The sequence below is a fragment of the Carettochelys insculpta genome, chromosome 1 (assembly GCF_033958435.1).
Source record: "Carettochelys insculpta isolate YL-2023 chromosome 1, ASM3395843v1, whole genome shotgun sequence".
Taxonomy (NCBI): domain Eukaryota; kingdom Metazoa; phylum Chordata; order Testudines; family Carettochelyidae; genus Carettochelys; species Carettochelys insculpta.
In genome coordinates this window covers 273,512,830-273,526,453 of record NC_134137.1, presented here as the reverse complement: position 1 = coordinate 273,526,453, position 13,624 = coordinate 273,512,830, and the positions used below count along the sequence as shown (strand labels likewise).

Sequence of the window (13,624 nt, the reverse complement as noted above, 5' to 3'; positions counted from 1 at the left end):
GTAGCCGTGGCGAGCGCTATTTCGAAGTTAGTGCCGCTACTTCGAAGTAGCGTGCACGTGTAGACACGGCTATAGGGGCTAAAATGTTGCCATGCTTTCCCTGGGCTTTTGCTCCCCCTGGTAAAAATGATACCATTCAGGTGTCTCTTCTGGAATGAAATGGCCAGCAGATTTTTAAAGAAATAAGTTATAGTCATCCTTTCTCTTTATTCAGTGAAAGAAAATGATTTATAAATATCCCCAACTTCATTTCCTATTGCATAAATCTGATCTGTACTTTACCACTCTCTCCTGTGGCACCTTATACACTAAGGCTGCATCTGCACTTGCATGCCTCTGTCAAAAGAGGCGTGCAAATGAGGGAAATTGAAAATGCAAATGAGGTACAGATTTACATATCTGGCACCTTATTTGCATATTCTTCTTTTGAAAGAGCTGCTTTCAAAAGAAGAAAAGCAGTGTAGGCACAGGTCTTTTGAAAGTAAACCCCATCTTCGAAGAATCACTTTTCCCCATAAAACCCTTTTTTTATGGGAAGAAGGGTTCTTTTGAAGATGCGGTTTACTTTCAAAAGAGCTGTGTCTACACTGCTTTTCTTCTTTTGAAAAAAGAATGTGCAAATGAGGCACCAGATATGTAAATCTGCACCTCATTTGTATTTTGATTTTCCTCATTTGTGTGCCTCTTTCGACAGAGGAATGCAAGTGTAGACACAGCCTAACAAATTTTTGGAGCATAAGCTTTTGTGGGCAAACACCAACTTTGTCAGATGCATGTCATACTCTGGTGTGTTCCTTCTACTCAGGCCATGTTGTGGGCTTTTATAAATGAAAGTTCTGTGCAACGCTGAAGTTTGACCTTTTTTCTTTTTTTAAAAGCAAATCCAATTTTGACCTAATTTTGCAAAAACAATTGAAATTGTCAAACTTCCTATTTTGATATTTTCTAATTCAAAAGTTCCATTTTGGATTTGCAACAACTATTTGTTTTGAAATCTAAGTTAATTTAAAGAAAAAATGTAAATAAAAATTAAAAAACTAAAAAGGTAAAAATCAAAATAAACCATTTCAAAATTATGAAAAGGAAACATTTTGATTAACCTTATTTGATTTTTTTCCCCAAATTTTGGTTTCTGATTTTTTTATACTTTGTTTTAAATTTAAAATAGTCAAACAGGATAGAAAAACTGTTAACCACCAAGTCCTACTTCTGTGTCCTTATCAAAAGGTAGATTGTGAAACACAGAGAGGAGGCTGTGTAACCTGCTCCACAGATAGGCAAAAGAGCATTCTGTTGAAGCTTGATCTAAACGCACAGTAGAAAAGCAGAATAGAAAACAGAAAAGTTCCATTAACATTGTAAGCACAGCCAGCTTGATAATGCAAAAAATCTACAAGATGTTTTAATGCTAAGTTTGAACACCAACATGGAAAGTATTTTTGACACCAGACATGAATTATCAGCCATAATCAAATTGTAAATAGGAACACAACAAATAAACTCTTATAAACTAAGCAGTGGCATTATTACAAAGTCCCTTGAAAGCAAAAAGGTTTATAGTTTAACTCTTTGCTTTTAATGCAGTACCCCATTCTAAGGTTTTGCATTAAACTGCAGGACATATTCTCTGTAGAATTACAGTGTATATTTTTTGCTAATGTGCTGTGCCACCAACTAAGACAAAATCATACTTTTTTGATACAAAGCCTGTTGAAATCAGTGAAAGAGCTTTTTTTCAGTGGACACTGGATCAGGCTGTAAATAAGCAATATAAATGCAATGTCATGTGTGCACTCTCTTCTCCAACGCTGAAGTATCTTTCTGTTCCCTACACTGTATCAAGCATTATTCCTACACTACTAGAAGGGTCTAATATGCTGTAATGTTGTATCCGGTGACTTTGTAAAGAAATGTAGAATTTCTCTGCCATATCTTTTGCTGCTTGTAGCCTATATACTGAATAAAATCTAGTCAGTGAAAGATTTAAGAAGGAAAAAAGACTCACATAATTTGTCCTGGTGCAAGCATAGTGCAGTTTGCATTTTTATGGCAGGTGTTGTTAGTCTCACAGATATTTGTCATGCTGCATCCTTTTCCAGGTATTAAGTTTCTGTAATGTTCTTTGCATTCACAGTGGGACTAAATCAGGGGAGAAAGCCAAAGTTAGATTGTATTTCACATATTGTTAGAGACTTGCTATTTTCAGCATTTTTCAGTCACAAAAGCCAGGGCAATGATTTAAAGACAACTTCCAAAGGCTCAGGTAAGTATCCAGCTATTCAGATGCAAAGATGCAATGTGATGGTGTGGAATAGGCCCCAAGGCCCCTTGGCGGAGGCCTCAGAGTTCTGCCATACCTGTCCCAGGAAAGGAGCAATAGAGGGGTTCTCTAGGCAGGCTAGAGTGGCTCCAGGGAAAGCACCAAATCATGGGCCAGGAGGGCCAAATAAAAGGAGCTCCAGAAGAGAGATTGCTGCTTGGAGTTGAAGAAGAAAGGACTGCAGGCCTGGGAGCCTGGAAGAACAACATGGCCCTGGACAGCTCAGTGCAGGCTAGGACCAAGGGAGCACACATCTGGCTACTAGGAGTGAGCCAAAGAAAGTCTGTTAGTAGGACTGGGGAGTGAGATGCTCCTGGCTGGTGGCTAGGACTTGGTAGGGACTGAGTGTGGGGTGGGCTGCAGGAAAACAGTGTCTTCAGGGAGCAAGCCCTAGCAAGACAGATGTCTACCAGGGCTAGATTATTTAAATATCAAAGTCCAGGGAAGGCTATAGACAGACCGTCCCCAGAGGACTGTTTTGGTTAACATGCAGATAGTGCGTGACTTGGCTGGGAAACCAGAACTGAAGACCCACTCAACCAGAGGGGCACTCATGAGAGGTGGGTAGCTGACGCATTGCAACAGCTTATCCAAATTTATTCAACCCTTTTCTAGATTTTATTCATGATAGCAAAATTCTGGCTTTTAAATGACGTCCTTAAAAAAGCAATGCAATTCTTTAGGTGTCATTGCCTTACGGGGAGGCATTTATTATAATCAGTGCTCATATTTATAATCAATACTCTTTTTCTTCCCCAGAAAGATCACAAAACATGTAATAATCTACAGTGTATGCTTATAGCATTACTGAAATACAGCCATGCCTGGAATAGCAAAGGCCAACAAACCAGCACACAGTGCACTACAAAAGAGTTGGTAGGATGCAAAATTTATGGGCAAGGACTACAAGGCAAGCTCTACCTGTTACAAAAAGTGCCAGGGGAATTGAATGTCCACTCAACAGGTGGGACCTTTGAAATACTAACTTGATCAACAGAGGGAATTTTACTGCAGAGCATTTAACTCAGGTAGCCAGCAGAATAATAAAACCTGGCTCTTATGTAGTGCTCTTGCATCAGTAGATCTCAAATTGCTTTATAAAGGAGGTTAGGGTCAGGTATCCACAGTTTACAAATACAGAAAAGGGCACAGAAAAAGAAAATGACTTGCCCAAGGTCACCCAGCAGCCAATGGCAGAGCTGGGAATTGAACCCAAGTTTCCTGAGGGCCCATTGAAACCTTTATCCACTAGGCAGGCCTGTCTCCCCACAGGAGAATCTCAATCTTGGTCCTAGTCAGTTGACTTTGGATATTTCATAGGCTCCAGCTCAGCACTTACCTTTCCTGGACCATCATATACGCAAATGGTAGACTTTGCAGGGCAGTTTCCAAACATCCCCTGGCAAGGGTCTATTGGTATGCAAACTTGGCCATCCCCTTTGTAACCATCTTGGCAAACACATTTATGTCTGTTTGGTCCAAGATAGGTGCAATAAGCATTTGGATCACAGACCTTTTTTGAGCATGGGTTGATAGCTGGAAAAAAATTAGTAAAACAAATGTATATTCAAATACTGAGTAAAGGGACAGTAGAGCCCATTAATATCAAGCAGAGCCAACAGGATAATCTGCCTAGACTAGCTAAATCCATATTATTGTATCATCAAGAAGTTATGAGATAGGAACTTATTTCTACCAACATCGCAAACAACTGTCTGCACTTTTGAACATAAGTGACTTTTAAAGTTGGGTGGTTACCCAAGGAAACCTGCAATAATGCGCTCATTTAAAAAAGAATGGAAACTATTGCCTGCTTCTTTGTTGAACGGTGATTACTGAGAATCAGGTAGGTGACGTGCCATAAAGTAACTGCCCTAAGGCATGACAGATTATCAGGAAAATTTCACTCAGCAGAATGGGGCTTCCTTATACAGCATGGATGAAGCTGTAGTTCTCAACCTTTCCAGACTACTATACCCCATTCAGGGGCTCGTGCACAAGCCTTGCCTCGCAGGGCTGAAGCATGCAACTTAGTTTTTTGGGTCATCCAAGGCGTGTCCTGCTTGCCACCTCCTATTGTGACACCCCTAATCCTGTGAGTCCCCTGGTGGGAGGTGCAACCCCCCAGGTTGCGAAACATGGATCTACATGAGCTGATGGGTCCCCTGGGAGGACCTCATTGTGTATCCCTGATGGAGAACCACTGGGACAGAGGATCAGCTCTTAAGTGCTTTAAACCATTTCCTCCACAGTGCTGTAGAGATGGAGCCAGATTTGGAACCCAGCAGTGACTCTGAAGTCAGCAGCATTATTCATGTGCATAACTGCTCACCCCGACATTGCTCAATTCACCTGTAATGTTTGTATTTGGGCTCAGTTATGAAGCTGAGTCACATGGTGGGACATTTTTTAACAAAGTAAATGTAAATCATTGTTTACCTGTGTTGATGTCTGTAAACTAGGCGACTGCAAAGTGCACTGTGATTCACAAGTACTTACGTTCACATTGTTTACTATCTCCATGGTAATTGGGAAGACAGGTACATTCCAACTTGCTTTCATCTTTACTAGAGACAGAGCATCTGGCATTTTCAGGGCACTGCAAGGCCTCACACTCAGGTATTGCTGGAGAGAAAGAAAGCAAAACATTATACTGTGACTGAACATCACACTAATTTACATTACGCTCCATCCTTCTGCTGTACAAGAACCAGTGCAGCATATAGATGAGTAAGGCACTGTGGAGTGGCGATGTGGCCACTGGTAATAATGATTGACGGTACAATGATGCAGTGATAATGATCATGAATCTTTGGTAGCTTTACATATGATGGAGTCTGAGTTGGGCATATATAGTTTGACACTGTATTTCATGTGCATTAAACTAATATATTTAGCCTTCACCAGTGACCACCATAAAGAAGTGAATATGTCCTGGATGATACTTACGCTGATCACAATTCAGGCCTTTGTATCCAGACAAGCAGGTGCATCCTCCATCTCCTGTAATTCCACTGTTGCATACTCCATGAGCACAGGTGCAAACTATATGTTGAAATTGATTTGTTTTGGTAAATAAGTTAGCAAATTTGAAACAAGGTTTTCAGTGGTTTTTTTTCATGCCACATAAGATTTAGTCATGGTATTAAACATTACTATTTCTGACATACCAAGTAAAATTTTCAAACATGGCTTAACTTTACTCAGTTTTGAAAATGGGACCCCAGCTTTTAAATACCAAATAGAACAGTTCACACACCAACATTAAAGGGCAGAGAAGGGAGTACATCAGCCACTTAAAGGTCATGATAAATAGGTCAAACCCTGAAGCAGACCTTTTTGGCTATGTCTACGTGGCAGAGCTATTTTGGGATACCTCGGTATCCCAAAATAGCTACTTTGCATCTTTGAAAGTCACCTGTTATTTCAAAATAACTGGTGTGCTATTTTGGCATCCCTGTACTCCTTGTTGCAGGAGGAGTAAGGGATGCTTCAAAATAGTGCATTATTTCGACATTTGGTGCTGTTTAGACAGAGACAAATGCTGAAATAACCTATTTCGGGATAAAGTCAGAATAAGATAAATATGCAATTTGTGCTACACAAATCACATATATTATTTGGAGTTTAGGGTGACCTGTAGATGTAGCCTTTTTGTTCTCCTGGTGTGCACATCAAAAGGACAAAATCAATCTTTCTGGGGACAAGGAGTGCACAGAATTCTGTGGCACAAAGTTGCATTGTACAAATTCCAGACAATGCTTAGGCCCCTTTGAAAATGTGTCTCTTAACCTTGGGTTCACTTAAATGTTTCACCAGCATAATTATTTCACTTAGGGGTGTGATTTCTTAGGGAAAAAGTTACACTGGTAAAGCCCTAGTGTGGAGGCAGTTATGTCAACATAAAGGTGGCTTATACTGGGACACTTTATTCCCCTTCCTAACCAGGATTACACTATACCAGTATAAAGCATTTTTATACTGGTAGCTGCACCTACTCTAGGAGATAGTACTGGTTTAGCTATACCAACATAGTTAAATTAGGCTAACTTTCTAGAGTAGACAAACTCTTGGACTGAATGCACAACAGGAGGTGAGTGCCTAAGTCCCTATTTCAGGCACCTAGGTCCTGGTTTTAACACTACTGAGACGCATGCCTCCCCCCGACATCAAATCTGATAGAAGCCTAAGCTTCTGCAGTGAAAATTCTCTAGAAACCTATGTCTCTGCCTCCAAGAATGCACACTGCTTCCTCTCTCTAGATACCATGGCCCCTATCTCTCACCTAGGCCCCAAAGTAATTCACAAGCCAAGGGAAGACAGCCTGCAGCCTCATTCCAGTAGCGTGCTCAGAGTCATCTTACGAGACCCGGCCTGTCAGGTGAGTTCACACAAAAGAGAGTGGCACTCCCTCATAACTTTTAGCCTAGTGAGCAGGATACACAGAGACATGGCAAAACTCTCGTTTAAGACCTCCTCAGGGAAGGTGGAAGGGAAGTCTCTCACCCCTCACCCTCTGGCTGTGGCATCATTTTCATGCTTCTGTGCTCTCTCTCTCTGGCCCAAATGACTCTTTAAGACAGAGAGTGAATGAGTGAACGTGAATTAGAGAAAAAGAGCCCCAGCATGAGAATGACTCTACATCCTGGTGGGCAGAGCACTCTCAAAATATGGGAGACAAAGGATCATCTCCTTCTTTATTTATATAAAGTGGATCGTCTTCCACAGGAGATACTGAGGTAGGCTCACATCAGCCTGTCCTGTAGCTCAAATGTTAGAAAATTCCCCAAGAAGATAACTGTTCCTGAGTCAAATCTCCTCTCCTCATTCAGAGGGGAGACTTGGGCTGCGCCTACACTATGAGATAAAATGGATATATAATAAATGCAAGTACTTAATCTCGATATTGAGAATTCGAATAAAGTGTCCACAAAGCTTCTTGAAATTTGACACACCTTTTCTCTAGGTCCCCTTTGCCCTGTGCAAGTTCGACAGCGTGAGCACTGCATTGTGGGTATCCAGCCCACCATGCCTTAGCTCCGGTTGCTTGTGCGTACTTCATGTTGGAATCCCAGAATTCCAAGCACTATCCCAGAATTCACTGCATTACTAACCACTCAAAAAAAAAGCTGGAGATTGCGCCATTTCCTGCTGCAGCATTCCAGCGCAAGCATGGATCCATGAAAGCTCCAACTCACAGCGCAGATCGTTTTGGCAACCACAGCGTCTGTCACTCAATTTGTTTTTCAATTCCAAAGCTCAATGATGGCTGGCTATCCTACTGCTGCTGCTGCTGCGGCTGATGATGATGACGAGGATGATGGTTTGGAACAGCAATTGTGCCAACTGCGGTCCAAGAACTCAGAGCTGGTGACTGCCATCACTGCATTGCTGACAGTGGAGTGGCAGTTTGGCACTTGAGAGACCAGTGCACACTGGTATGATCACATGATTTTGGAGTCTTGGTATGACCAGCAGTGGGTGCAGAACTTGTGCATGTGTAAGTCCACCTTTATGGAACTTTGTGATGCATTGGCACCCGCCCTGAAGCGCAGCAACACCAAAACAAGGTAGGCTTTAACTGTTCAGAGGTGAGTGGCAATTGCACTGAGGCAGTTTGCAACCCCTGACAGTTACTAGTCAGAGGCAAATCAGGTCGGGGTGGGCAGACCTACAGTGGGGTCTGTAGTGATGGAGGTGGCCCATAAAATCTGTCGGCATCTCCTCAGGAAGACTGTGACCACAGAAGATGTACAGGCCATAGTGGATGTCTTTGCTGCCCAGGGCTTTCCTAACTGTGGTGGGGCACTAGATGGCATGCACATCCTCATCATGGCCTCAGGCCACCTGGTGTCAGAGTATATTAATTGAAAGGGATACTTCTCCATGGTCATGCAGGGGTTCGTAGCCCACAAAGGTCATTTTACTGACATCAGTGTTGGCTGGTCAGGGAAGGTTCAGGACATGTGCATATTCCGAAATTCAGGACTGTACCGAAAGCTCCTGGATGGGACTTTTTCCTTAATCAGAAAACCAGGATTAGTGATGTGGGAGATGCCCATTGTTATATTGGGCGACCCTGCTTACCCTCTGCTTCCCTGCCTGATGAAACCCTACACAGGAGCCCTGGACCCCAGCAAGGAAAACTTTAATCACAGACTAAGAAGATGCAGAATGATCATGGAATGTGCCTTGGATGGTTGAAGCGAGGTTCAGATGTTTACTGACCCATTTGGACATTTCTGTAGCTAATGTCCCCACCTTTATTGCAGTGTGTACTATTTTGCACAACATATGTGAATCAAGGCAGGAAACTTTCACATCTATCTGGAATTCTGAAGTGGAGGCAGTAGGCTGGGCTTACTCGCAGCCGTGTACACTGCCATTCACCAGTAGCCATACTCAGGCTGTAGCAATAAGGGACACTTTAAAAAATAGTTTTATGACTGATCTGTAACACACATGGTACCTATGTATGTCTCTGCCATAATGGCAATAAATCAACTGTGCCATAATGAATGAATGTTCTTTTTTGGTGAGGGGGGGGTAAGTTGCAGTAAATAGAATGTGCTGTGCCTTCAGCTCCCCCCAGCCCACTCGGTTCCCTCAGCTGTGTGTCTGCTGCAGACCAGGGAATTTCACTGGGCAGCTGTGCCTTCAGCTGCTCTCACTCTCTCACCTCCCCCCACCCACTCATTTTGATTTGTGTCCCCCACTACTCCTGCAGAAGAAGAAATCACACCAAGCTGAAATAAATTATTTTATTTTGGAGGTAGGAGAGATTTAAGTGGCTGGGAAAAGAAGCCTTCTCAAGGGTGCTTGAATAGCCTTTTGCAGTGGCTGTTTGGGCTGCAGTGGCAGGGTAGCCTCACCCTCCCTCTGTGCATGTGGGGACCCTGATGAGAGGGGGTGGTGGCCCCCCTCTCATCAGGGGTCTCTGGCCAGTGGGTATCAGCTGATGACCTGCTGGGCTGGGAGCACCTCTGCAGCTGAAGCAGCGAGCACAGGATCTCCATCTGCTCAGTAACGGCCATTATGAGCTTTGCCGTGACCTCAGTCTGCTTTGTTGCGACCTCAGCGTGCTTTGCCACAGCCTCATTCATCTTTGACAGTTCCTGCTGCTGGAGGTCAAGCATTCTTTTGTTAAAGTTTACTTGACTCTGATGCCACTCAGCTGTACTGTAACACCACTGAGCAGTGTCCTTTTCAGGTTCTTGTGCTCTGACTGAGTGTTTTCCATGTGCTGCGGATCAGATCTTGTTTGCATTTCCTGTGTCTCCTGGTTTTCTCTGCAATCCTGGGTACTGGGTCTGGAAAATAAGCATCAAAATTAAGATACAATTGACATAATGTGCTTTGAAGTGCAATGAATGGGTCTTTCTCTGTACTGTCACTGAAAGTATACTTTTGAAGGACCCATGGGTTATTAAGGATAGGACAGTATGTGTGCGTTTCACAGTACCTCATTTGCCATCACTTCTCCAGCACATTGTTTGTGGGCATGGTAAGTTATAAGCAACTGTCCTCTTGTGGTGGGAATGGGAAGGTCTGCAAAGCAGGGGCAGCCACTGGGTGTCCTTGCTGGGTGTCCTATGACAGTGACAAATGGACAGCTGCGTGTGGGGCTTCGATGCACAATAAAAATAATGTAAAGAAAAAAATATTCAAAGAAAGGCTCGATGTAAAGGGACTGTGAGGGTGCAGAGGAATCCCCTGAGTGGCACAGGGGGATTCCTGAGAACTGAAAACAAATGGTGCTTGGAAAGGGACATAGGAGGGGAAATCCCCAGCAGAGCCCAGCAGCTGTGTGGCACTGGGGAGTGCTTCAAAATCAAAAGAAACACTGGGTGAAGGGGGATTGGGAGGGGAAACACCCAGCAGCAGCGTGGCACGGGGCTGGGGAGGGTCATGAAAAATGAAAAGAAATGCTGGTTGGAAAGGGACATGTGGGGTGGGGGAACCCCTCCACATTCTGCAAACTGCATTGTGTGGTGTGGAACAGAGCACCTGCCGGCTGCTGCAGACCAATGTAAAGGGACAGGAAACATGTTTAAAAAAAAAAAAAGATGAGAATTCCCGTGCTTCTGCAGGTTGCCAGAGAAGACATCACCCTCCTAAAACTAACAGATCTGGAGAAAGAACAGCTACTCCTGCTGTGTGACCAAAAGACTGGAAAATTTGCTAAAATGCTGTGTGGTACCGTGACACCAGATCACTAGCTGGTTGCCTGGCATGGCAAGGTGTGCTACCGTGGAAGCTGCAACAAGTCAGGCCTGCCCAGGAATTGCATGAAAAAAATACAAGAATGCCTGGATGAGGCCTTCGAGGAGATCTCCAAAGAGGAGAAGCGCTCTGTCCCAAGAAACATTAACACGCTGTTCTGAGGGGCACAGAAGCACAGCTAGCAAACCTGTACCTATGCAAAACCCTATACCCACCCCCAACCCACTTTTAGCATGCAGAATAAAGACTCACCAAAACTGCTTGCTCCAGAGGGCTTGGGGACTGGTTTGGGGGTGACTGGCATGGAGGGGATTGCTGTGGCTGTCCCAGCATGGAGGAGAATGGATGGAGGGGCCCACCATGGATGAGACTGGTTCCAGGTTGATGGTGATGAGCTCCGTGCTGTCTGGAGCAACTTCCTTTGTCCCTTGCTCATTGCTCCCTTCCTCTGCTCCATTGTCCTCTTCCTCTGGGACACTCTGCTCCTTCAGGCTCCCACTGAACTCCATACCAGGGCCTTCACATGTGTCGTAATTCAGTGTGGGCTGCATGGCAGGGTCGTTCCCCTTAAGCATGTGGAGCTGTTGATGATAGTGGCAGGTCTGTGGAGCTGCTCCTGACTGCTGGTTGGCTTCCTGGGCTTTTTGACAGGCCTGACGGAGTTCTTTAACCTTCACCCAGCATTGCATAGAGTCCTGGGAGTAGCCTTGGGCAGCCATCTCATGTGCCATCTGATCATAGATGGATGCATTTCTCTTGGCCAACTGATGTGTCTTCACCATTGATTGGTCTGCCCAAATGGCAATGAGATCCAGAATCTCCTCGTGGGTCCAAGCTGGGGCTCTCTTGTGAGCCTGAGAAGTGCTAGGCAGATCACAACCCTGAGTGCTCATGACTGCAGTACAGGACTACTGATAATTGCTACTGATGCAGTGCAATGGCTACCGATGTGATGCGATGCGATGGGCAAAGGGATTTTTTTCATAATGGACGCCCTTTTTATTAGGAGGTCCGGGCTGCTAAATTCCAAATCAAATTTTAATTCAAATTCAAATTTAATTCACACTGCATGGGCTTACTTTTACCTTCTTCCTGCACACGTGACAGCAGTGCACAACAAAGCGGCTATACTTGGAGGGTCACCATGTATCTTTTTGGGATACATATGGGACACTTCTGGAGGCTGACATATTTGAATTAAAGACCTGGTGCTTCCACACTAGCCTTGAATTGAGATTTTAAATTCGAAATAGACACTATACCCATCCTCTAATATCGATATTCCGTAATCGGCATTATGGCTCAATAAATCGAGTTAACAATACTACATGTGAAGGCAGTCACATTTTAATATCAAGCAAAAGCCTTGAAATTCAAATTTATCTTATAGTGTAGATGCAGCCTTGAACTAGAGGGTCTCTCTCATCCCAGCTGAATAGTTTAATCACTGCAAAAAAAGATTGTGAGAGAAGTCCTCCTTCCTGTATCACTTATTTGGGTGAGCTCAGCTGAGGGGCCCAATCCAGTAGGCAGCCTCTGAGCATGCCTGCCAGACTGGGTTTTACACGTGACCGACCACCTCCAGCTTCTTGCTAAAGCATTATAGAGCACCTACCTCCCGGAGGTGAACTGCAAGCAGAAATAGGCACCTCACTGAAGCCTGGGACTTAAGTGCCTATCCCCATGAGAAGTGTTGAGCTCACCACACACCCCTTTAGTGGGCATCTTATATTGATTAGCTTAGGCAATTCCCTGTTTATCATGCTGGCTTTTCTGAATCCCAGTGTAAGATGCTTGTCTATCAACATTCATTTGCAGATGAGCTACGTGCTTAATGTGGGCTTTGTGCATTACAGTGTGTTTCACAGGTAAACAGCTCCTTTTGTGCATTCAGGTCTTAACATCTGAAGCTACATGTGAGGCACCAGTGAAGGCATATTTGTACCAATGCACAATCTCCATAAGCCCCCAGAAAATTTGGAATAGGTATCAACAGCTGAAATATCTGCACTGGATACCCTAAAGATAATGACTTGATTCAAATGCCCCATTTGTATAAATATGTTATCTCAGGAGCATTTGTACAAATCAACACTGGCATCCAGTGGACAACTGTAGAAAACAAGGTGCCTCTGAGGTTGCACAGTTACTGTGATTATTATAGAAAAGTCACGACAAATGTTTAAATTACAGCCCATTCATTTTTTAATTTTTTTGTTTTCTGGTAATGTTTTGGTGTGTAATTGAATGCTAGGGTTAGAGTTAAGAAATGTATTACGAATACTGAAAGTTAGCATTTGATAAGTTACCACACAATGGTAAATACCACAGTTACGTCTCCTCCCAACTTAGAGCAAAATATATATGTGACCATGGAAAATACACAGTAGGAAACATTTCAGCACTAAATCTGAGATGACTTGGGTGATGTAGCAAGTCCTTCCCACCACTCAAATAAATATGAGTTCATTTGATCATGTGATATAGATATTAAATATACAAAGATATTTAAGGATGCTGTTTTTCACTGTGCTGCACACAGGCTACTGGCTGTGCAAGTCAACCTGCACTGATAGAGCTTTGATTTGTTTTATTTTTTCACTTCTACAAAAAGAGCTGTGATCAGACATACCTGAAGTGCAGTTGGGTCCAAATAAATTATCTTCAGAACAAGTTTCACAGGCTGTCCCACCATACCCTGGCTATAGAATACACAAGAAGGAAAGTCATTCTGCTGTATAATTAAATATTTGACTACAAGCAGAGTAGTCATGAGTAAGAAAACGTTGTAAGGCTGAGAGGACAACAGACATCAAGCTGGGAAAAAAACTGTCCCATGAAGATAAGAAGTGCTCATATAAATCTCAAGTAAAATCTCCTTTGGTCTGTTGTTCTTCCTCACATGTTTAGAGATTAAGCTTTATTTCTACTGATGACAGGCCTTTATGCTCCTATTTGGAGCTTTGACCACTTTCAGACAAATTCAGAAGGCTTGAAATAGAATCAGGAATTGTAACAGAACTTCTTAGCATTCTAATAATTATTAGGTAATCAATAAAGTGCCTTATTTCTATCCTTTTC

At 43.3% G+C, this 13,624-nt stretch overlaps 1 protein-coding gene across 1 annotated transcript in view; it reads right to left on the bottom strand.

Moving 5' to 3' along the window:
• STAB2 (stabilin 2) overlaps positions 1–13,624 on the bottom strand; it is a 165,980-nt gene that overhangs the window by 136,569 nt on the left and 15,787 nt on the right. Inside the window, exons 5-9 of the mRNA XM_075007690.1 lie at positions 13,176–13,245; positions 5,270–5,365; positions 4,820–4,945; positions 3,660–3,856; positions 2,006–2,139 (exon numbers count right to left, since the gene is read on the bottom strand). Coding sequence (XP_074863791.1) covers positions 2,006–2,139; positions 3,660–3,856; positions 4,820–4,945; positions 5,270–5,365; positions 13,176–13,245 — 623 coding nt within the window. The remainder of the gene's footprint in view (positions 1–2,005; positions 2,140–3,659; positions 3,857–4,819; positions 4,946–5,269; positions 5,366–13,175; positions 13,246–13,624) is intronic.